The sequence below is a fragment of the Dermacentor silvarum genome, chromosome 1 (assembly GCF_013339745.2).
Source record: "Dermacentor silvarum isolate Dsil-2018 chromosome 1, BIME_Dsil_1.4, whole genome shotgun sequence".
Taxonomy (NCBI): Eukaryota; Metazoa; Arthropoda; class Arachnida; order Ixodida; family Ixodidae; genus Dermacentor; species Dermacentor silvarum.
Genome location: NC_051154.1, coordinates 305,101,065 through 305,126,601, shown reverse-complemented (window position 1 = coordinate 305,126,601; position 25,537 = coordinate 305,101,065). Strand labels below are relative to the sequence as shown.

Genomic DNA, 25,537 nt, shown 5'->3' with positions numbered 1-25,537 from the left:
GAAATCTGGCGCCACATTTGATGACATTGGAATGCTAAAGTTTATGGAATCCCTCAGAGGGGGGCGCGCAATGTAAAATGCACCTAAAGAGCAAGTAAAGAATAAAATAACTGCTGTTCGAAAAACATAGCTGTGCGTTAAGGTTGTTTTAAAGTGAAAATATGTAATTATGAGAAAATATTAGATAGCCTTATTCAAGCGCAGCACCGGCCGGTAGTGCAGGAGGCGCCACATGCGATGGTGGCGGGTGGGCGGTGCGACGGTACAGCGGCGGCTCGTTCGTACTGTCATAGGAGACTGTGGTACTGTTTACAGTGTATTAAAATACCTTCTGGTACGCTGTAGTACTTTTCGCCTGCTCAAGCGGCTCAAGTGTTATGATCGAGTTTTCGAGTGAAGAACGGCAGCAGTGACACCGCTTTGTTTCGATTCGGTAAGTGGTTTTATGGGTTCTTACTTTTCTGGAAATAATGTTACACGATTTGGACGGCGTGAACGCATTCATACATTTATTGACGGAGCAGGTTGCATTTTTTTAAAAATTAGTTAGCAGCATCTTGTTGCACTTTCGTTTTTTTGAATGCCACCACATGCACGTCTGTTGACGCACCTCGGTACCTAGTGGCTTAATTTGGACAAAAAATATATTTTTCTCTCAGTCCTTCTACACGCGGTGGGGAGATGCAGCTGGACCTTCTTGTCCCCTTCAAAAGCGCATTGACACTGGTCCGTGAAGAAAGGTGGGGACCTTGAAAATTTCTGGAATTTCTATTCACGATGGCGTATCCTGCCCATTAGCTGGCATGCCCTGCCACGACCTGTCATGGTGAAGAATAGAACTGCCAAAGCTCCATACAAGGGTTACTGACATGATATATTCTACCCTTGTCACACGGGCGTTTGGAAGGCCTTACAACTGATAGTCAGTTGACTCAAAGGTCAAGTTCGAGCTGCTACACGAGCGGTTTCGAAGGCCGTCGAGTCAATAGTCTATCGAGTCAACGGAGCACTTACAACTCTATCGAAATCTCGATGGCCTTTGAGCTACGGGAGCGGAAGCAGCGCGAACATGCCCTCTCGTTCACAGTGTGCTCGTACTCATGGTTAGAAAGAACGAATCAAACCAAAATGCTCTAAAAATTCTGTATATTAGTGTTATTAATTATTCAATAAATTATTTTTGCCACTTGATATGTGCTAACTGCACATACTCTCGACAGCAGCGACGTGCTTCTGTTCATTCCTTTCTCCATGTTTACAGTGTACTAGAAGAGTACACTGTAAACATTCTAGTACACTGTATCCACGTTGTCTAGTACACTCTCCCTCTACTCCATGTGCTGCCGGCTGCCGTCATATCGCCGCCATTTCGCCGTATAAACAAACATAAAAGAAATGATAGTGCTTTTAAGTGGTTTTAATGTTGTTTACCTTTTGGTGACATGAAAACGAAAAATAAAGATCCGCAGCACCACACAATTTTGAGAGAAACGCCTTAACCACTCAACAGCCTTTCAGATGTGCCGTGTAGCAGCGCGACAACTCCTTTGAGTCGATAGAGTTGTGGCGTTTCGAAGGCCGTCGACTGGAAGGCCTTCCAAACGTGCCCGTGTGACACGGGTATAGTTACCAACTGCAGGGGTCAATATCACCAGCCGGCCAGCTAGCTATAGCCTAGCTTGTCCTGATGTTATAATAGTTGTGATGCTATTATTCATCACTATGGCACTGTATTAAAACATGATCGCGTAAATAACACTCGCAGGCTGCGACTACGGACGAAAAATAAGTGAAACCACAAAAATTTCTCATGAAAGTCGCCGCAACACCGTTCGTTTACCTTACAAATCGTGGAAAAAAAAACTGCTTATGGGCCCCACATTTAGCTCATGGAAGCGTGTCCACTCCACTAGTAGGCATGAAGGCAATGGAAATCAAATGAATGGCATGCATCAAACAAGTGCAGTCGCCGAAGATAACAGCCGCCTACAGCTGAGGCCTCTTTGAACACTGATGCCAGTAAAGAGCAGTAGTTTATGATGCTGTTTCAACGCAAGCCACAAGAGAGTAAAACAATATCCTCAGCAGCTACATATGCCACATTTCATGAAAATTTAACCTTTAAGAGTGGTCCAAAAATCTGTCGGGCACTGCTATTTTGAGTGCAAAAAAAAAAAAAAAAAAAAAACAAAAAAAAAACACCTTTTGCACATTAGCTAAGGTTAAGACATTTAGTGTGTGTGATGGTTTCAATGTTCATGTGTGAAATCATGGTGAACTTTAGTTTACTTTTGCATCTACTTTGGTTGAATGCATATAATTATTTTTAAAAATTTGTTTAAGATAGATACCTTAACCTTGATTTGGCCTTCATTGTTTTTCCTGAATGGCTTCTGCGTTGCACTAAACCATGTGAGTGTCAAGACAGATGTGTCGCTTGCAGTTTTATTACAGAGTAGTGTGAAGTAATTGTAGTTTGCATCTTTTTCCATTTTTGTTGTTTGCAGGAGCATATATATGAATATTTATTTTTATATTCATTCATTTATTTATAATATTATTTTTTTTGCAGAGCACCTGTCTTCACTGTTCATATGACATTCTGTGCCAATGGCCTCACTGCAAGAGGAAAACCTTGGATGAAGTGATTGATAGCTGTTGTTCAGTGTGACCTTGAAGTAATGTAGGGTTAATTTTGCTACAGAGAAGAAAGCAATGACAATAAATTTGAGACACAAACAAGGCCAACACAAGGTGTATTTTGTTTGTTGAATAGTGAGCTATCACATTTGCACTGTTTCCTTGACATAAGCCAGTGCATTGGCTGTTGACATTGATTATTGACATTGGCTGCTGATAGCCAGTATGCTATTATTTTGCTATTCTAATTTAAGTAGTCTTTTCTGCTACCTCCATCAGCTGGTGAATGTTGTCAGAATTTCAGGGGCTGCGAGGAACGACCCAATGTGAGCTCTTATTCTCACACTATCACAACAGTGGCAGACTGGCTGACAAAACCTGCTGCTTGGGCTTCATCTGCGACTCGTAGGTAAATGTGATGCATTTTATAACCTTAATAATTGCATAGTATTCTTAATGTGGTTTTCTGGCATATATGAAAGTGAGCTATACTTGCATTTATTGGTGCTGAACCTTGTAGCTTTTTCATTTAGTTATAAATATGTCTGAACTCTAGCTTGTCAAATTGTGATGTTTAAATGCTGTCAGCTTCAGGAAAGGGAGTTTTGTGTTTTGCTTTTTATCAGTAAGAAAATAGGACTTGCCCTTTTTAAATTTGCCATTTGCAATGTAAATTTGATATTAAAATAATGATGAGGTTGTTCGACATTGTTTGTGCTGACGAGAGAGTAGTATACCACAAAATTTGTCTCGTTTTTACACCAATAATGGATAGCTGTCAACTCGGTAATGATTCTATGTAGCCTCAATTCCTTGTTTAATAATACAGAAATAATAATAATTAATGCATTACCTTTTAGTGTGACAGCTCAAAACATGCGCCAAGTGAAGTGTGGCTTCAGATGTGAAACAGAAGTCTATTCATGTTATTAAAGCTCGATGTGGCGATCTCATGGTACCAAACACAACTAACGCATATACACACTATGACCGTGGTGCGAAAGCAGACCATTCAACATTCAATACGATAACAGGGGAGAGAGTCCTCCTGCGCTTCAAAAAGAATCGCGCAATTTGAAAGGTAATTTGACGGCTTTTAGAGACAAGGTCATTATATCACCGTCAACTACTGCATCGAGCCAACTGGCTCGTGCTTGAGTTGTTTGTGGCACTGCATAAATGCCAATTATGGTTTCGGTGATGTGAATAGTCTCCCGCTTCATGTCTAAAACAGTGCTTCACTTGGAGCACATTTATAAGCTAGCTGCATAAAATTTGATGTCATAACAATTGTACGTGGTGTTCAAGGAATTCAGGGTCATGTCGCAATTGGGCAGTCGGCAACTACCTCAAAAAAAAAAAAAAAAAAGCACAAAGTGGGACACAATATTTTTGTCAGTACTCCTTAATGAATTTCTCCTAGGTACATTGCTTGATTTTAAAAGAGAGTGATAATTTTGATGCGTAATTTGCTTTACGCTGTTGATGTCTTGTTTTAACTGTGCAGAGTACTAGAAACCATTGAGCCCACCAAACCCTGTGTAAGCAGCTGCATCTTTCCCTGAGTTGGCACTAAGAAGGAAGTTCCATACCCGTGATCTTGTTGACCAACTTTCTGCATGGGAGTCCCGGTTGTCAGTAGAAGATTGCAACAAAGTATTCCAGGGTGAAAATCAAGCCTTTCCGGTTAGCAGATACGGTGGGCCTCCTAATCGAAACATGGCTCCAGGGCCAACAACGAGCTCTTTGTGGTAGGTAGGCCAGCCACAGTTCAATTGTAATACCAATTGGTAACTTTTGAAAGTGCCACAAGCCAGTTTTGTGTGTGTGTTGTGAGGATGGTATAGTTTTTGCAGCCATGATTTAGGCAAAAATAAGTCTTTTTGGTGACTGGAAAAATTTATTCAAGAGGAGTGAATGCACCTTTGCTGTCTTTTAAGCTTATAATTCCATCCAAGTTGTAGCCTGTTCTTTCTCTGTGCTGTTTGCTTTATTTGAAAATCAAGTACTACATTTAGTGATGCTCTCAAAAAAGGCTAATTGGTTCCTGTACCCGTTTTATAAACATTTTAAATATCATTTTAACTAACACAATTTTATTTTTTGTTGCACTGATAATGAAGATTTCTAAGTTCTCTGTAAAGAAGTTGCATTTACTAAGGTTCCACTGTATTCATCATATTCATGGCAACTACACTGAATCATACTTTTATTTATGAAATAAACTGTATTCTTTATGGCTCCCGTAAGCAATCTATGAGCCATTAAGGAAGGTTGTGTTTGTAGAGGCACAAAACGGCCTTTCTGCATGCTGTTTTGTCTAGCTTAATACCTGCCAAGGTTGCTTAGTGGCTATGGTGTTGGGCTGCTAAGCACGAAGTCGCGGGATGAAATCTCGGCCACGGCGGCCGCATTTCGATGGGGGCGAAATGCGAAAACACCCGTGTACTTAGATTTAGGTGCACGTTAAAGAACCCCAGGTGGTCCAAATTATTCCGGAGTCCCCCACTACGGCGTGCCTCATAATCAGATGGTGCTTCTGGCACGTAAAATCCCATAATTTAATTTTTGTCTTGCCTAAAATGCACTCTCTGCACACTTGCCTTCAGTTCTACTGCCATTAGTATTCCGTGCAACTGTTTAGAGGGCAGTCTACGTGAGGTGATAGTAGTATTTATTAGGGGTGTGTGAATAGTAGTTTTTGAGACCGAATCGAATAGCGCCAGAAGCGAATTGAATAGAATATTTTAAAAATAATTCGCGAATAATATACAGCCTTCTCACCAGCAATATCAATTTTCACATCGTGGTTTTGACGACACTAGAAAGTTTCTGTCATTACACTGCACATTAAAAGGTATGCTCTATTTTAAAAGCACAAAGGTAGCCTTAAGAATAATTAGAAAGTTTGTTTGCAAACTCGGGGCTCTTCTGAGCATACGTGGCCATGCATTATCACATTTAGTTCAGAAATGCAGCCTTGAGGCTCAAATAACATTTGTGCATGCCTTCACACCCAAACCAGAAATGCGGGTCATCTACGGCGGTGGCAGAGTGAGTGAAAAAAAGAGGCCCTTTTTCCCTATTTTGAATGGTCGCAGCAGATGGTGCCACTGTTGTATCAAATATGTTGCAATGGTCTTGATATTTAATATGACGTATCCGACCTTACTGTTTTTTTTTGCGAACACCTGATGGATATATGAAACAAGCGCGCTTGCATCAGCCGACCTTGAACATTCGTGCGCATGCGTGAATTTTTTCCCGCCTGCCGGTAACATCAGTCGCTGGGACGCAGTGTTTGAGTGAGATAGTGCACAGTGCTCTCGTCGGTTTTTTATTGCAAGGAATATGACGGAGCGACTGTAGCAGCGCTATACTGCATCACATTTTGCCAGAAACTGGGCGACAGCCAAGTGGAAACCATTAGGAAGATTCAGACGGCTTTCGGTGATGATGCTATGAGCAGCACACAGATTAAGGAGTGGTACAACCGGTTTAAAGACGGCCGCACATCGGTGGAGAGTGAGCCATGCTCTGGTCGGGCATCAACATGCCGAAATGACCAGGTCATTGCCGAAGTGAATGCTGTGGTGATGCGGGACTGTCGTGTGACTATCCGAGAAATTGCGGAAAAATTGGGCATCAGCACTTTTTCTGCACATTCTATTATGACCAAAGATTTGGCCATGAAGAGAGAAATTCGTGCCGAAGCTGCTCACGGTGGAGCAAAAGCAACTTCATGTTGAAGTCTCACAGGACATGCTGGATTCCACAAACAGTGACCCCGACTTCATGAACACCATAATCACTGGTGACGAGTCTTGGGTGTAGGGGTACGACCCGGAAACCAAATCCCAGTCGTCGCAGTGGAAGCATTCCATGTCGCCAAGACCAAAGAAGGCCCGCCAAGTGCACAGCAACGTCAGTGATGCTGACTGCTTTCTTCGACTCCCACGGTGTGGTACACCACGAGTACACACCACAGGGTCAAACAATCACCAAAGAGTACTACATGGATGTCCACCGTCGCCTACATGATGCTGTGCGGCACAAGAGACCGGAGTTGTGGTCAACAGGAAATTGGCGCATCCATCACAACAATGCTCCTGCACATTCCTCGCACTTGATTCAGACTTTTTTGGGCGAAAAACCAGACTCCTGCAGTTCAACAGGCTCCTTACTCTCCTGATATGGCCCCCTGCGACTTCTGGCTGTTTCCCAAAATCAAGAGGCCATTGAAAGGAGCGCGATTTCAGACAAGAGAGGACATTATGACTGCAACGACAGCTGAGCTAAACTCCATTCCGAAAGAGGCCTTTTCGGAATGCTTCCAACAATGGCAGCACCGCTGGGAGAAGTGTGTGGAGTCCCAAGGAGACTACTTTGAGGGTGATTAGGTTTCCAACGCTCCAGTTATGCCAGTTCTTTTTCTTCGGCCAAAGGTCGGATACTTAATTTTCTAACAGACCTCGTATAGTATCCAAACAATACTCACTGCCTGGTGCCATGTCTAAATGAAATTTTATTTTTTATTCATCGTGGTTTTACCGGTAAAGCCCGGCTCCCTGAGCGTCAGCATGCTCTGGGTACAGTGTCTCCGCTGTGCAGGGGATAAAAGTTATCCTATTTTTTGCTTCAATTTCATGTTTGATCATGCACAGTCGGCAACGTGAAATATTCAACAACTATTCTAAAAATATTCGGCTTTTCAAATAGCGACTATTCGATTTGAGGACCGAATGGAATAGGGGAGTATTCGATCTTTTATATGAAAGTTTTAAATATTTGTACACCCTGATATTGGCTGTATTCAGTCGTGCAAATGGCATATGCCGCTTTTGCATATGGATTCATGCATTTTTATACCAGTGCAAGTCTACTGGCACATAAGATCCACATGCAGTGCAATTTACTCGCTGGTCTGTGGAACAAAGGAAATAGAATCATGCATTTGTTGCAATAGTTCAAGGAGGCATGCTTATTAAGTGCACCGCTACAGCCGGCACGTGTGGTATAGTATGCTAATAATGGTCAACTTGCGTACAAAACAGTGGTTCTTTCTGTTTCTGAAGATGTAGAACAATTTATAGGCATGGTGTTTGAACGTTGAGAATGGCTGAACAAAATGACTAGACTGCAATGTACTGAACAGCAACACCTGTTTAATCTGTATCTGAAATTCTTAAAATTAAAGCGGCATAATGTAAAGTTGCTTTTTCTGCCACACATGCGTAGCGAGGAGGAGGAGGAAAAAACTTTATTAAATAGGTAAAAGGTTTAACGGCAGGTCTGGGTGGGGCCCTCAGTCCAGGGCTCCACTGGCTCTAGCGGCTCGCTGAGCTTGGTCCAGGAGGGCCAGTTGGCTCTCCCGGTCCTCGCTTGCGAGCAGTGCCTCCCACTGCCGTACGAAGTCTGTCAGCCTTAGAAGGGGTGAGTTGACATCTCCTGGCCTATCCATACAGTCCCACGTTATGTGAGCCAGCGTGGGTTTTGCTCCACACCACGGGCATGCGTAGCGACAGACTCCAGACTTCGTATGAAAACCTCCAATAATGTTTCATTACCAACATTTGGCACACATTAAAGTTGGTGAGTGCTGACACCATTTGTTGACTAGAAATGCTTATACTAGCACAAGCTTGGGCAAATACCTTTGTCTTGCAGTTTAAAAGGAAAGTGTGGGAGAACAATATGTAGTGCACAAATACATTTCTTTGTGAACGTTGGGATAACTATTTCGGTATTGACAAAAAATATTTTGTTCCACTGTATCTATTACTTCTTTAAACGATTATTAATTTGGTATTTGTACAATATTACAGTGGCATGAAGTAAAAAATAAAAATAAATTATGGGGTTTTACGTGCCAAAACCACAATCCGATTATGAGGCACACCATAGTGGGGGACTCCGGAAATTTGGACCACCTTGGGTTCTTTAACGTGGACTTAAATCTAAGTACACAGGTGTTTTCGCCCCCATCGAAATGCGGCCGCCGTGACCGGGATTCGATCCCGCGACCTCGTGCTATAGCAGCCCAACACCATAGCCACTGAGCAACCACGGCGGGTTGGCATGAAATCAATGTTTTGACAACAGCTCAATTAAATTGGCACAAGAAAGACAGTGACCACAGTCAACATTTTACTGTGGTCATTGCATTTCTTGTGTTTTCGTAGTGGCATGTAAAATAAGAATTCAACCTTCCAGGATCGTAAACAGGGTAAGTAGAGCTAACTATAGCACCTGCGAAGCAGCTACAGCAGTGTTTCCCAAGGTGGCTACAAGGTAAGTGGAGGGTGGATTAGCTGAGGTACCAGCTGGCTCGTACAGGTCTAGGGCTACAGTATAGCTTACGAAAGACGGCTACCAGTCGTGGCCTTAGCTAAATCAGGCTGGCAGGTAGACGTCTACTAATTAGCTGCGTGCTTCCTGGGTCTCTAATGTGACACGCAACCTTCAATTAACACGCGCTAAAATATGTGGCGAAAGAGCAAATCGGCTCATAAATGCAGAACTGGGTCTGTGGACTAGAGTACATCTGGCTAGATGCGATAGCTCATTTGTCAATTGGTGCCTTAATTTGTGCTGCATGCCATGCCGACATTCGTCCCATTGCAGTTAAGTAGATATGGGCCAACACGAAAGAACGCCCTTCCTTGGCATTGATTCGTAGAAGCCCTGAAAAATCTCGGTAGCATCTTTGACGTTTTAAAAATTGCAATCGCGTGCTATCAGTCACGCAACACTGCGCGACACGTGTGTGAATGTTAAAAAAATAACGAAAGTGGAGTGAATTTAGAGAATTTAGCTTGACGTTTCGGTTCGCGCGCAATGTTTGAATATTCTGCGCCCGGGGATGTCTCGCTGCCCAATTAAAGGAGGCCAGCACAACTACGCAACTACCCAACGAGGCGTTGAACTACCACGCGCACTTCGTTAGCTTCGCTTGTGGTGGTTCGAGAAAAGTTGATAGGCCGTTCACAGTCGCCATCTATCGGAGTTGTGGAAAAGCCCTGCAACAAACGGCGCCCACGGCGCCGCCACTGCTGCCTCGGAGAATTCGTGGGCGCTCGTGCACAGGCTCGTGGAGAATAGAACAGGCTTGAGAGTCGAGACACACCGCTCGCATACGTTGAACGCTGTAGGCCTCCCAGGACAACCGGACCATTTCGTATCTTACCTGCACGAACGTGCTACTGTAGTCATGTCTGCACACTCGCCAGAGCACAAAGTGACCACTAGCCGCAGCATACCGACGCGGCGGATTGTCATCAACGATTCAAGTCAGCTGCCCCACGACTACAGCTCAACGCCCGGGGGTACCATATTCTCCACTACGCCGGGAGGTAACCTTACCTTCATTGCTCTAATGCTGTTTTAGAGATATCGGCGCGCTTTGCATAACGAGCAGCACAGTGGAAATTAACTGGGCGGGTGCAGGTTCGCGCCGTTGCATGTTTTGAAGTATTGTAGCTGCTCGTTTTGCTCAGTTTCAGCGTGATGTGATAAGACCGCAGCTCTTTTGTTTATTGATCCCCAAATATAGACGACTGAAGGCTGGAAGTGCTCTAATTTGGACTCATTGCTGTCGTGCGTACGGCCACTTAGAAGTGGTGCATTTGCTGGTTGAGTTGACGACGCGCCGAGCACAGCGTTGTGCCGCGCTACGAAGGCGTCAATAAGTTTGGAAGACGGCTCCTTTCCACGAGCTGCGGAGAGAGCACGTGGTCGCCCTGCCGTCTCGTGCCGCGCTCTTCTCCCGTGAGTTTGAAGGTCATGTCACGAAAGGCGTCCCCCGAATGCGATGACGCGTCGCGCTTGCAAGAGCGGCTCTATATTGTCAATGAGGCCTTTCTTCTGCTAAATATGTTTGCTTCCTCTGACACTTTGTGCTCCTACGCCGATAACGCCTAGCCGTTCGTCGTATATTTCGAGTGCAGTCGTTCCTGAACATCTCGTGTACGTGCGTGCCTCTGAGTCACCGTCACCTGTTCATTTCGCGCTGTTACATTTTTGTTTTGTTAGTGGTTGCTGCTGCGCGTCGACTTTCTTTATTAGTTTTTCTAATAGGGAGCTGCTGGCCGTGCACGTCAGCGCGGCCAGCGAGTGTTTTCGCAAGACCCGAGCTTATAAGTACGTGCTCCGTTTTTCACTTAAGGGCGTTCATGATACGGTTTCATCACACTCGAGAGAAGGCGAACGCCTCGTGGTGCTTGCTGCCACCATGCCCTGGCAAAACACTCCCCTCATTCCTGCGTGGTTGCGACCAAGGCGACGAAAAAACAGCCTGTGTCGCAACGTCGAGACTCTCGCGCGTATTCTGTTCGTGTCCTGGGGGCTTTCAGTGAAGCAGGCCTCGCTCAAAAGTCGCAGGTTGCAGCTTGCTTTCGCCCCATCTGGCCGCGCGCTGCTAGGGATATGTAATTACTTGACTAGAATCTGAAACAAGGCGGTTGGGGTTGAACGGTTCGATCACGTAAGCTTGCAGCGTTGCTTACATTCTGTGAGATAGTGCTACGTGCGATCTTCACCGCGTCACAGGCTTCAGAAAAATGGCCAAACGCGAGCACGTCTGCGTGGTGCACTGCACGTGCACCCTTTCGTCCTGGCGTTTCGATGCTTCGATCCAGTTTGCCGTACGCTTCATCGGGCCTCGAAGTTTACATTTTTCTGACTGGCCCGGGGCTCGGCGATGTCCTAACATTGGCTCCTTACACGAAGAATTGCTATCAGTGCGAGACGGTCAGGTATTGAAACGTGCCGAAGGAGAGCAGCAGGCGGGTAGCCCCATTGCACTGGCTGGGAGATAAAATTTTGCTCGATACGCAACTGGCGATTTTTTTTTTTTATAATGCGCGCTACAAACGAAGGAAACAATGTCAAGGCCACCGCGGCCCAGCTCCCCGCGATCTATGTTCCTATAACGGCGGGAAAAGAAAAAAAGAATAACGATTATAAAAAGGCCGCCATACGCTTGGCGCCCCGCGCGTCAATGCACCCAGCAGTTCCACGAGGCCGAGCAGTGTGCGCGCAAGCCTTTTTCTTGTTTTGCTTGGTATCTCTTCTTAAAAACGAGGCTGTGTAGACGCTAGCGGAAAATTTCGACCAATAGCTCCTGCCCGGTCGAGTTGTGTTCAGCTGATAGACATCTGGCCGTACGCCAGCTGAAGCAGCTCAGTGGGGGCATGTAGCAGGAAACCCTCGTTTTTTCTGCCGACCCTGCTTCGCGCAACGTGTTTTCTTCTGGATTCAGCTTTGTATTTGGCTTGCATGTATAGTAGTGTGCAGAAAATGTATGGCGTTCGAACTGCGTGTAGTGAATTAGGTGTTTCAGTTACGCAGCATTGCAGGTGGCGGGTGATGAAAGTTGCGGGTGTTGCGGCGTATCGAGGTCTCTTGGTTTTTTTTTTTTTTTTTTTCATGCTGGCGCAGGTTATTTAAATTTGAGTGCCTGTCGACCAGCATAAGCTTGAACCTAACCTAACTTGGTCGTAAAGAAAGCACTTGTTGCTGTCCTTGCCCTTGTGTAGGGCTGGTACTTGTAAACTGGAATGTATATTCATGTGTACATTCATTGGCCATAAAACTAGGTCAATGTGTGCCTTCACGACGGGACGACAGAGTTTAAGATGAGACATTTAATTTGTTTATTGGGACATCGGCGCTGTAAGAGGAATGCATGCCCAGCGCTTCTAGAGAAGGGAGGGAGGTAAGCAAGCCTAACAGCAGCTGGTGTCTTGTGTGTGACGTGCTAGTTTTGGGGAGATGATCTACATGGCCATGTTTGATAGGGGTTACAGGTTGACCTTTTGTGAGAATGGTAGGTAGATGTAGCTTTTGAGAGTAGTTCTGGGGAAGAAAACAAAAATGGTAGTTTACCTTTATTCTAATAAATGTGTGTTGTGTTCAAGCCATACTAGGACCTGTGTACATGATTTGGGTCATATACTCTTAGCTTGCACAGCTGAAAAGTATCTGAGCTGACTTGTTCCAGGAGGCCACACAGTGGTCCTCTACTAGGTTTTTGCAATCTGTTGCATGAGGTATTTTTAAGGGTTTGGATATTTTAAGGTGTTTGTCAATGCTTGCCACTTGTTTGTTTGTAATTTCAAGTAACCAGATTGCATGCAGGAGTTCATGTTGTCCAGCTGCATAGAGCTTGTTGACATGAAGTTGTGCACGCAGGTTTGGTTGGCCAAAGGGAGCAATTACGATACGACAGAATTTTATGTTGTGTATTTGGCGCTGTCTCAGGTACGGAGCTGTCATGATGTTACACAATAGAAAGTGAAGGGTGTATACATTGTGGGCCAATTTGCCATTCTTGACAGAGCCATTCTGACTGACTGTAGTAATTTAAAGGTTGAGAAAATTGTGAATAAATGTAATATTATAATTATTTGTGGTGAATGAGCGCTAGGATGACTCTTGGAAGCGCATGTTGGACTCGCGGGATATGGATAGAGTAAGCTGAATTTGCTTATAGTTTCCCTCCTTGGTTTTTTCATTTTTTAGAAGGCACATTTCCCTGCATTCATACAGTTCAAAAGTTGCATTTAACTTACAATTATGTAGGTATATTGATTTAATTGAAACATCCACACCCATTTCTTCATGTTAGGTACCAGCACAAACAGCAAGCAATACCTATCACATACCAAGTTGCCAGATACCAAGCTATGCAGACCAGACTAGGTGGTTGATATGCATCACGTTGCATATTGATGAAATATTCCACAACTTTTATTTGGTTATGATTTGCATGATATGAAAACTTGTTAGCTCCCAGTCCAAATGGTGTTTCGTATGAGTGGTCTTTACATAAACACTAGAGCGGAGCATGTCACTTTACACTGTTATATTTTTTCATAACTGTTTTGGTAGATTTGATCAAGAAAAAGTTGATTACTAGCAGGGTATAAGGAAGGCCAAGCTTCCCTTGAATTTTGCATCCTAACTGCAGCGCCAGTACATCAATGTGATGACATGGACTTCAAAGTATTTGGGCTGGTTTAGCTCAGAAAAAGGTGTCAGAACTTCGTAGGTTTAGTCCATTCATTAAGTATGCTATGTAATCCTTCTTTATCAATATGCAATTGACTCGTTTCATAATTGTACAGCCAACTTTCCTACGATGCAGTTTGCCGAGCCAGTGGTGACAGTTGTTTTTGTTGTCAGTGTGTACACGCGCAGTTTGCTTTATTTTTATGACATGGGAAATGTAGATGTGACTTTTGTGACTAAACTATGCACGAAAGACAAGCCCCAGCATGTGCAGCTAGCATTTTGTTTTCATTAAACACCCGTGTACTTAGATTTAGGTGCACATTAAATAACCCCAGGGGGTCCAAATTCCCCACTGCGGCGTGCCTCATAATCAAATCGTCGTTTTGGCATGTGAAACCCATTTTTTTTTTTTTCATTTTAAACATGACTGATGCCATCATTAGTTGGGCAAATGCGCAGTGCAGAAAAGCACACTTGCAAATTGGCAAAGGATTGTATGAACTAGAAGACCCGAGCAGATGCTATCAGACTTTGTGCCACATGAAGGTAGTGCGAGAACTTCAAGGTGGCATTCCCACTTGTTTCATTTTAATGTATTATATGGCTTAACAATCCTCCCCTCATGGTAAGTGACATCAGTATTCCAGTAACATAATTTACAAATACAGCTCAACTTTATAATGTTTAGTGTCCCTTTGGCATATAAAACTAGCCATTCAGCTTTTATACTGGCATTTGAGGCTGTGTGATACTTCTGTAACAGCACATTTAGAAACTACCTTTTATATTTCCATGCATTTCCTTAGCATTCTAGTAATTTATTTGAAGTTGCCCATGTAGAGGGCAGTGTGTCCTGTGTATTCTCGTGATAAATGTGTTCACCCCAGTAAAGTGAGGTTGCTGTGATGCTGATCTTGTCTTTGACATTGCACTTGGGCCTCCACGTGGAACTTGCTGCCTTTCTATTTTCATCCCTCTTTAGAAACAGTTCCTTTGCCAATTGCAGAATGCACATAGGTATCAGTCCCAAGAAAATACACAAACCATATGGCAATGCTTAGTACCTAATTGTAAAGGTGAAGATAGTGTTAGAAATGAAGCTTCCTACTATACAGCAGTAATTCATAAATGGCAGTTGACTTTCAGACACTGCTTCTAGTGCTAATGTGTGGCTGAGAAAAGCTGTTTCATAGGATGGCTTGCTGAATCTGCACAGGTAACATTTGCTGCATGCCTGCCATGGCATTCTGCTGCTCAATGTGAGGTCGATGGTGGCTGAAACTGAGTAGGAAACAAGAGCCTCTTAAAGGGCCACTAAAGAGAAACAGGAAGTTCAGCTGGAATAAAAGAGGGACCTTCAGGAATGCATGCAGTTTTTGTTGTGTGCAAAAATATGAGTATTAGTGGAGAAATTCGTAAACAAAGACCAAATATCTCTTCCTCAATTTCTCTCACCCCAGATTTGGCGCTGAAGCAGTGTCGTCACAGATTTCATTGCTCTCAGCGAATCGGAATGCACCATGATACATCACCGCTTGCGTAAATGGCCGAGGCGCTGGCTGCATCATGGCTGCATGGCCGCTGCATTTGCGTTTGCCGCGATGGATACCATTGCTGCCGCTGAACCTTGCAACGAAGAGCTCGCCAGGAAAGCAGGACTGCATTTCAGCGATATTCAGTGAAAAGGAGCGCGAAATGATCCTCCGTGCTCGAGCAGTAGGTGTTTCCGCGTGCGATGGCGGTGAGCCGCCAGCCGCGCCGGCGAAAAGCAGAGCTTCGTTTTCGTCGACGGAACGCGAGGCGTCTGGTCCGCCAGGCGACGATGTTCCCGACAGAACAAGCGTGGAAAGGTTGCGCGCGTACTCGGTATGGTTTTTTCGTGGCTTTATTTAATGACATTCAGCACTCACTGAGCCGCCAGTTTGCTGCAGCAGGGGCACCTGTAGGGGTTTGATGAAGGTGGCATTAAGGGAACAGCTGCTCGAGAAAGGACGTGCCTCTGGGGCACGCCAAGATACTTTCCGAGGGCAGGATTATATACATAATCCGCGGGCGAGAAATGCAGACAGCACACCATCGGTTTCTCTGGCTCTTTTTCCGTTTGATCATCGACAAAGCACTGAGCCATTGCGAACGCCGGGGAGCCGGGGCTCATCGCGCGGCACCACATCAAAGGACACAATCGGGTCAACACTGCCGCTGCCCCTGAACAAGCGCCTCGGGCCGTTAATACAGCCCTCAACACTACACATAGAGGTATTTTCTGGCTGTTTCCTGCGAAGTCAACGTTTTTTGAGCCACACAATATGCAACCAAACACTGTAGAGGGGAACAGGCCCGCGCTACGGTACCGTAGCCGCGCAATGATGCGTGGAGCAAGAACGAAACTATGAAACTCACGACTGGATGTAGCGCCATGTCATTTTTTCTTATTTAATTTTGCGCTAAACTTGTACTTCCTCGTTTGAAACGGTTTAAAAAGTTGGCAAATGCTGTTTATGTATGTTTAAAGTGTATTTCATTTTGCATTTTCTTAACAGCGATAAATCGCTCTCAACCAATCGCGACTGGCCTGCGTTTGTGATCTCCGACATCGCGAACGTGTAGTGCGGGAAATTCGAAAGGGAGTCAGCACCTATCCTTCAGTTTTTCGCTGGTTTCTCACTTATTGAACATCTGTTCACCGTAAGAATGGTATTACTGTGATTGTAAAAGGATAATCTACCATTAAAGCTCAACTTCCGGTTTGTCTTTAGTGTCCCTTTAACAACTCCAAAGGGTCAAAAATAATCCAAAGCTCTCCTTTATTTCATCCCCAATAAAAATCGGGCCCCTTGCTTCCCTTTCTTCTCGTTCATTACATAGTGAGGGTCTCGAATCCGCCAGCGTTGATGACTTCAAGTAGAACGCGTGGGTTTATTGACCAGTTGCCTTCACCTAACAAGATCTCGTACTCGTGATGCCTGCGGCAGAAAGGATGTTCCAGATCCGCCGCCAAGGTTTGCGAGTGGTGGCGCTGGCGAACACTCCCAAGGTTGTTAGTTCCAGTAGTAAAAAACATAAATACCTCGAAAAGTGGATGGGAAAACGGCGCCACTGTAGCTCAATTAGTAAGAGCATCGCACACGTAATGCAAAGACGTGGGATAGGTCCCCACCTGCGGCCAGTTGTTTTTTCATCCATTTTCATTTCCATTAATTTATCATTTTTTAATTCAATTCGCAAGTATAAGTTATTTCCCCTAAATTTTCCTTGGTGTCATTTCTTGGCTTCTTATGGTATGCAAAACAAAGTGTGATGGTACCTGCGCCGCCTTCTTGTAACAGTGCAAAATGCCATATACCAGAAAGGTATTCGCATCGAGCAAGTTTAATCAGACAAGTTCTGGAAGCAGGCAAAACTGGCAGCACCATAGGCTCTTAAAATGTTGCTGTGCTCTAAAACAATGTTTTCAATCTCTGCTGTTCCAAGTTTGCTGATGCTTGTGCGCTGCAACTAAAGGAAGATCATTGTTAATAAAATTTGCGCATATTCAACAAAAGGTTGTGCTCAGGGCAAACATAGTTAATCCCTCTTCGTGGGTTTTTGTAAATTCTAAACTTCACAGGCTGACAGGTATGCAATTGTGAGCAGTGGATAAGGGAATAGAATTGAGCAAAAGGAATCTCTACATTATAATAGTCTGGGTGGCTCTGAGGCTGTTGCCAGATTTCTTGACTGGAACTCCCATGTACTGCAATGGCACTTCACAGCGTTTGCTTCTAAAAGCATGAATTTGATACTTCTAGAACATTTTAACCACGTGAAAGTATGTTTGAAAGTAACACATTATACAGCCCCAACCAACCTTTCACTTTCTCTACTTTTAAGGAACACTATCTGCTACTGCATAAAAGCTTGCAAACTTTGTTGAAATTTCCAGTAGTTATACTAAATGTTAGGGCAAATGGCATTCTCCTTGAGCTTAAGGTACGAGGCCAAGTGCTGGGAAAAAAAAGTTAAGAAAAGATAAACAATACAGATTATTGGTCTACATCATAAAGCACACATTTTTAGGCCCATGTGAGCCTTTTAAAGTATGCATTATTTTTTAATATTTTTTTTTATTTCAGAAAACGTAATTAAATGTGTGTCTCACGCCAACACTTGTAACTCTAATTTAACTCGATAAAAAAACACAATTTTTGGTAGTGGTATAGGGGAGGCTTCGATCTGTGCAATGAACCAAAATTACTGAGATCAAATGAATCCTCGAAGCATAGTGATGAAATAACCAAGAACATGTGTGCTTCCATTGGGTCTGCTTTGGTGTAAAAGGCATCCATATCAAAACTTGTGGCACGATTTTACTTGTTCAGGTTCATTGTGCCACCCAATAATGGGAGAAAGAATTGTGCCAAGTTTCACAAAAATCTTTATTAGGGGAGAAGTTCTGAATGTTTGCGTTTGAAGAAATCGCAAAAAGATGGGTTTTGAGAAAATTATCAAAGACTTCAAAGCATAGCGCTTACATAAGATGATCAGGGGAGCTAAAATTCCCTATTTGTAGCCAGTTCCTTCTTGGATCTTGCTCGTCTGATTTTGCTCGTGTGGCACCTCGACTCCCCCCCCCCCCTCTTTTTTTTTCTCTCGCTTGCTTTGCAATATTACAGGTATTTGCAGTACGTCTCCAGGTCCGTCGCCTTGTACTGATTGCCGGCAAACTTTCATTTTGTGCGTCTTTGTGCTCTAAACTTCCCCATTCTGTGGCTGCCAGTAAGAAAAAGTGACAAAGAGTAAACACATCCATCAAACAATCCGCTGCTCCTTTAGCGCGCGTACAGCCTCCAGAACGTAAACAATGCGTGCAAAACATTGCACGTCCACACGGTGAGGCGTCTATTATTTTAATTGCTAAATAAAGTGTTGAAAATATTATGGAATTATTGCACTTTTGTACGTGATACGATTCTTAAATAACCGGCAAAAAACTGCAAACCAGGGCATTTTTTCTGTTCCACAGAAAACTGGCACTTGCAGTTTCGGTTTCGTAGACGCCGAGTGGGTACACATTTTATGTGTGATTTGAAAGAGACTGCGTAGGCAGAAACTTTTTTCAGCAAAATGATGGAGAATAAATTTGTCATCTAACAAAGTGAAAAACAAACTGACATTTTGAAAAAAAATCGCAATTTTGACTTGGCCACATACCTTAAGCTAACATAATTCTACCAGAGCAAGTGGCCCATTTTTATTGGAAAAAATTATTGCATTGTTGCTGCAAAGCTTAATTACAAGACAGTAGTTACGGAACAGTAGAATATAAAAATATACCATGTCACTGTGCTACTCTTCTGCAAACTCTGGTTATAAATGAAATGTGCACATTATGTTGATCCTAGTGGACAGAGGTTTGGCAGTTACTGTACTGCGATACATGTAGCTTATTTCCTGATTTGTTTTTGCTAAGTATGAAGAATCTGCTAATCTGTACAAGGTGACCTTGACTCTTTCCTGCCTATGGCGGACTGATTTTTGGCACTGGTGGAGTATTACTGCAAGACTGGCGAGTTTCAGATTAGGGGACATAGAACAGCGTGTTTATGCAAGCCACTTGGGTTCCTGAAAGACTCGAGCCATCGTGGCTTAATAACTATGACATTATTGCTGCTGAACACGAGGTCATGGGTTCAATTGCTTGCCACAGCGGTGACATTCTGATGGGAAAGGTATGCAAATATGCTTGTGTACCATGTTTTGGTGCTCGCTAAAGAACCCCGGGTATTCAAAATGATTCCAGAGTGCCCCCCTCGCTATGGTGCCCACGTGTTGCTTTCAGACGTTAGACTCAATTGGGTGGTTAGGGATTATTTGTTGCTGTTTTTGATGGGGAGGGAGTTGACTGTCAAAGATATGCATTTAGTGTTTGTCATGCAGAACACTCTGCAAAAGCCTCTCTGAAACATGTGTAGCAGGCTATAGGTGTTTTTTCTGTGGCCACACTAATGGCTGAAATGCTGTACTAAAACTGTCTTATGACAGACATGCACGCCACATGCCCAAGGCATGGCGCTGCTAAACTTGGACACTTTCAGTCCTGTATATGTTTGGATGTGCAACACAAAGGTTTGTGTGTACTTGTCATGGCCTGCACATTGCTATAAGTCATTAAACAATCTTCACTTAAACAAGTACTCTTCAGTCTTTTATGTTATATGAATGTCCTAACCATATAGTGGCTAGCATCGGAGTGCTCCAAGTAATTTAATATAAAAGCTATTCTACAACCACTTTCGATTTCGTTTGTGTTGCGACGTCATGATGCAGAAGGTGGTCACGTGGAGAACAAGGCATTGCGACGTTTTGGCACTCGCTGCGGCTTCACCTCCTATGCTGCTACTCATGAGAACGGATAATGCAGGAGCTTAGCGTTGATGGCATGGCATGAATTGCATGCACAGGTGACGAATGCTAAGCAGCACTTACGACATTGAGACCTTCTCTTCAGACAGCAAATGAGTGTACATTTAATTCCTCCTGTGGGCAAATTCAGAGTTGATTGCTGCCAGAGTAGGTTGAAAATTACTACTGCACATTGCTGAGATGCATATGAACTTACTGTAGACCCAAGGTAGTCTGAACTGGTACCTGTGTGCCACGCCTCAATGCCATACTGATGTGAAGTCCAGTGTAAGCTATGCCCTGTGCGAGAGCCTTGCTTCAAGTGCGAACAGGTTTTTCTGCTGATATCTTGGGCTTGTGGCCACTGCTAGCTCATGACTGTGGATAAGGGCCTACTGTTGCAGCCTGTGACAGATCTTTTGCGCTGGTGCTGGGCTTTCTCGGTAGCTGTTTTTTCCCCCTCTCTGTGGTGCAGGCTCGCGCATCATCTATGACCGGAGCTTCCTGATGCAAATGCGCCACTCTCCAGTGGCCCGAACACCACCGAAGAACCTGCCTGTGATCCCTGGGGTGACCCTGTCCAGCAGCCCTGATGTCTGCAAGCCCAGCGGGTCCCCCATGAAGCCCACGGAGAATGGTGTTCTGCCATCTCCGGCCAAGGGTGCCAAGCCTGGTGAGCCACTTGTCGTGTTTATTTTGCACTTTGTTTTTGGCTTAATTTTATGTGGCTGCCAAAGACAGAACTGTCACTAGCGTTACACACGTGTAAGCAGTTGTTTTCTACAACTGAGACATGACAATGCCTTGCTGGCAATGGTGTTCTCGGCATATCGGGCCCCGTATGCTGTTGAAGAAATGGCTGAGGAGAATGCATGCCAGAGACTAGCCTGTCCTTTCATATACTGGGCTGCATCTGCTGGCTTTTACTGTATTCATTACGAATGTTGAAAGGGTGTCCTCTGTTTTGTTCTGTAAATTGGAGAGCGAGCCACCGTCAATTACATCATTGGTAAATATGCATCTTATTACATAATTTGTAATGGTGATTGATCATTAATAGAAAGCGTTACTGTGGCTATAATGCCGTTTATTTTTTGCAAGAAAGGCTGTTTTCGGTGTATGGTCAAAACTAAGAGGAAGTTAACGCTAAAGATAATGGAAGAACTCAAAATTTCATTGCACCTTAAAAAAAAAAGCTCTAAGAACGGGCAATTTTATAGAAATAAACTTCATAAACACTCTCTGATCTTGCCCCGAAATTAGGGGTGTTGGTATAATGAAATTGCCAAATCGAATCTGAGTATTCAAGAACGATCTCCGAATATCATATCGAATATTTTTCTTTTTCTAAACGAATTGAAATATAAAGTTTCCATTGAATTTGTTGGTTAACAAACATGAAGGGTTATTTAGTTCATTGATACATGCATGCAGTGCTGTTTGCAACTGTATGCCCTGTCAACTGGTGAACTTGTAAATGATAAACTGTTTTCTGTTATCTGGAGCACCATAATGACAGTAACAAAACAAGGGAGCAGTGTGTCACCAGATGCACATGCAGTGGAGTCTCGTTAATACAATTCTGCATAATACATTTCTCGGGATCAGTTTTTTTTTCTCCTGATACGATTTGGTTGGATTTATATGTTAGATGACACGATTTTCGGATGGGGGGGGGGATACGCTTTATTTTCCGGTTCCCGTGAAGATCTTATCAACGAGATTCCACTGTAGATTGTTGGAGACAAGTGTGATAGTACAGGCAATCAAACATGGTGCGACTGGACAAATAATAAATTCCTTTGCCTAAATCGAGATGACAAATTCGTATATAGGCTGCCTAAAAGTGAGGCATTTTTATTGAATAATGGCAATTTATTCAGCAATAGTCGTCTACTTTGTAAGCTTGTTCAGAAACTGGTCCTCTGCGTACCGCTCGCGGCTCTCTTGCAAGCAAAATGAGTCATCACTTGCATAGGTCTCTCTCCCTAGAGACTTCGAAGTGTTGTTCGGTGTCTCAAATATTCAAATAGAACTGAATATTTAAAATTTCGAATAAGGAATTCTTGAATCTAATATGAATCGCATAGCAAGTACTACAGTTGAACCTGGATATATCGAACAGCACATTAACAAATTATTGTGTATAGCAAACAGCAGTAAAATCCCCTTGAAAATGTTTATATAAAATTTTTAATATATCGAATTACCTATATATCGAACTTTTTTGAGATCCCCTTCATATTCAATATGACTGTATTTTGACTGTATTCTAAATGTATTCGATATTTGAATTATGTGCACACCCCTGCCCAAATAAGCTTCAAAAATGCAGAACACCTTTTATTACATAAAATGAATTACTAAAAACCATTAGCCATCATTTAATATGAAGGCTTTTTAGAGCACTCTAGCAGAACAATGAAAATTTATTCATAAATTTCGCTTCATAAGATGTGGTGGTCACTGTCTGATCTCAACCTTCTACCAGTGATGTATTTTGAATGCAGCTTTGTTAAACCACTGCAAAGGGCACACTTATTGATGTAACTGAGGAAGCGAGCAAGGCTCTTGCACTTGCAGCTGTGCTATTGGTGTCATTCTCTTCAATTGTGTGGCTAATTTTGCACAAGAACAGAGCTGCACATATAGCGCAAGGGAAGAGAGTACTTTAAGAGGGTCCTAAAAAGTAATGCTAAATCAGTTTAGATGGGTGAAATATCGTTTAAAACTCCATTTTCATTCCTTTTCCGGAGAGATGTTGATTACTAGAGAAGGCTGAACTTCTACATCGTGAATTTCTTGCCCAAAATGCAGTGCCAGTAAATCAGTGTGAAATTACGAATTTCAAGATATTTTTATGTATTTGGGCCACTTTAACAACAAAAAAAGTCGTCCAAACTTCCCAGGATGGGTCTTTTATTTATTTAGTATGCAATGTAGTCTCTTTATCCATACAGTTATCTAAACCAAAGGAGAGACTGTCAGAATCTGTAAGGTGCCAGTGTGGGGAAATTTGAGGTGTCACTGTCCATTGTTTTTTCCCTATTTTCTGGCACCCCAAGGCTTCACTCCTGTTAAGTGAGCTTTTCCGCATTCTAGAAGTGGGAATCTACTAACGTAGCTTAACTTGATATTTACTCTTCAGTATCCGTTTAACTGGTATTAAGCGTGACCATATGAGCCCTCCCCTATCCTTATTGTCTTGTGCACAGACAGAATCTTGTTCATCCTCATTTATTTTGTCTCCTGGAGGTGTGCTTGGTTATTGGAATGTGTAGTTTTGACAGTTTGTGCTGCACAGTGGTTTGTGCTGAGTTTGCATATTTTCAATTTTTTTCCAGAAGGCTCGGGTGACGAGCCACAGTTTGCAATGGACATCTAGTCCTACCAACAAGTGCCAAGCTATTTCTTCGATTCGCCTCAGCCAAGTGCCCCCACCTCTTTGTATTTTTCATGTTTCTCCAGTGCGGACTGTCGTCCATGTCAACTAGCGACAGGATTTCCTTGCTGCATCGTTTGTTTCTTTGGTGGGCATGACCAGCAACGTGGGCGCACAATTTTTCAATTTTGTTTCTTTGGTGTGTGTGAAAGCATGGTGCCCAGTTAAGTCCTAATGGGCTAGCAATCATGTGAAACCTTTCTTTTTGTTTTCTTTTTAAATTACGTTACCTTTTGTTGTATTTTTGCCTGCAAAGAAAGGATCAGCAATAGCATGCACTCAGTGAGTGTGCGTGTTTCTTTCTTTTTTTCAATCATTGTTCTCTCTTGCCGACGAAACAAATGCCTGCAGTTGCAGCCTGTGGAACATTGCCTTCTCTTGTTTCCTGTCAAGCTAGATGACTCATACATTTTTTTTAATTGGGGTTATTTTTATCTTTTTAAATTGCTTGTTACTGTGATGCCACAGGCACTGATTTTCTTTTTTAGGTTGGGATAGTGGCTCAGGAAGAAAACCTAAAGAGAAAAAAAAAGGAGAGGGGGTGGCAGGCATGTGGCTCATCTTAGCTGGGGCTCAAGCCTTCCACTGCTTAAGATTCAAGTGCACATGGTTGACTTCGGCTTTGGATTGCTCAGTCTTGAAAAGTTGGTAGGGGAGTGAGTGTGAAGGAACTTTATGTGATTTTATTTTTCATTTACCTAATAGGTTGTGCCATATGAGCACATTCATAATTTTTGTGCTGAAAGTTTAGATGGATTAGTTTGCTGCCAAAGGTGGAAACATTAGGTCCTCTTTGATTTGTGGGTTTTCGTCTATCCTTCGTATGTGCGCAGACCAGTTGCACTAGTTAAGTGATGGCCTTCAGAAATTCCTATGCTTCTTGTATAATTTTTTTCTGATGTGGATGTATTATGTATTGACTACTCTGATCGGTGTAATTACAATACTAACACTGTACAAGCCATAGAGATATACGCTTATAATTGCAATTGCAGCTCGGTGCTCATTATTTCTAGCTGCTCTGCGAAAGCTCGCAGGCAATAGGCATGTGCTTATGCTTGCATTTTTCAACTTCGTAATGTGCTTTTTGGAAAACAGTGTATTGAAAAAAACCTGGGTTGAGCACATTAAGATAAGTAGCAGTGGTCATACAGCCTTTCTTATGAACATTTTCCTGTTTCCTTTTTTCTTACATGCACCAAACAAAGTTAAAGGTGTGAAACTGTTTCTGTTCGAAACATTTTTCACCAGTGTGGTGAAAATGTAACAGTGCTTGTGCCATCTCAGCTTTTATATAATGTTCTTTCCTGAAGGCTTCATTAGCTTGACATTGTTGAGTAGTGCCACATGGCACAGTGCTTCAGAAAGGTGGGAAGAAATGTCAATGGCAGGGTTGTGCAGAGCTTGGTTTCTTGTTGGCCAATTTGTTGCTTTGTCTGTATTGTTCAGATGTGCTTTTGGAATGAAATTCTGGGAGACATGTTTTCCAAAAGTTTGTTGGCTAAATAAAAAATACAAAAGCTCATGGCCTTGTTAATTTTTCCTTTCAGCCAGCAGCTAGCAGAAGAAAAAAAGCAAAACGCAAAAGTTTGGGCCTTATTCTCTCGATCACTTTTGATGATATCCTCTGTGTGCATTCATTGGATAAGCCAGAGGACAGGATGCTTGTAACTCCAATCGGGTGTTGCATCATGCAGAAATTAAAGTACTATCCCATAAAGTGAGAATGTGACCCCTTTGAAATGGAGCGACAAAATGTGACGTAAACTGTTGCGAGCTGCCTCGGTCAGCACTTGTAACTTTGTGCCGACATTTTGTCACACATGAGTGTATAGGCATGCCAAGTCACTCCATTCAACATTAAATTTTTTGGTTGGCTGTACAGCGAAGTAAATTCCTACTCATGGCACAAGTGAACTTCTCTGCAACACCCACTTGCATGTTTGCCTTAACAGTGGACTGCCCTGTGCTGGTGCTGCCAAAAGTAATTTGAACAGAATCGTGGCCGAAATGCTTCGGGTCTAGCAGCCTTGAGGGGAAGTTGAATGGTGCATGTGTGCA

At 43.2% G+C, this 25,537-nt stretch overlaps 1 protein-coding gene and 1 long non-coding RNA gene across 3 annotated transcripts; both read left to right on the top strand.

Annotated features, from left to right (window-relative positions):
• Window positions 1–243: 243 nt before the first annotated feature.
• LOC119453071 (uncharacterized) lies at window positions 244–4,832 on the top strand. The gene is made up of 4 exons (XR_005192203.2): window positions 244–433; window positions 660–740; window positions 2,573–3,049; window positions 4,148–4,832. It is a non-coding gene; the product is annotated as an uncharacterized LOC119453071 (long non-coding RNA).
• A 4,850-nt stretch (window positions 4,833–9,682) lies between these two features.
• On the top strand, window positions 9,683–25,001 carry LOC119437273 (eukaryotic translation initiation factor 4E-binding protein 1). Of its 2 annotated transcripts, none has more exons than XM_037704316.2 (3): window positions 9,683–9,992; window positions 20,510–20,707; window positions 23,382–25,001. In XM_037704316.2, exons 1-3 carry the CDS (start codon window positions 9,851–9,853, stop codon window positions 23,417–23,419), a joined length of 378 nt encoding a protein of 125 aa, XP_037560244.1. In that variant the 5' UTR covers window positions 9,683–9,850; the 3' UTR covers window positions 23,420–25,001. The 2 variants fall into 2 exon arrangements, with proteins under 2 accessions (XP_037560244.1, XP_037560243.1); XM_037704315.2 differs by having other exon boundaries at window positions 9,687–9,992; window positions 23,379–25,001.
• The last annotated feature ends 536 nt before the right edge of the window (window positions 25,002–25,537 follow it).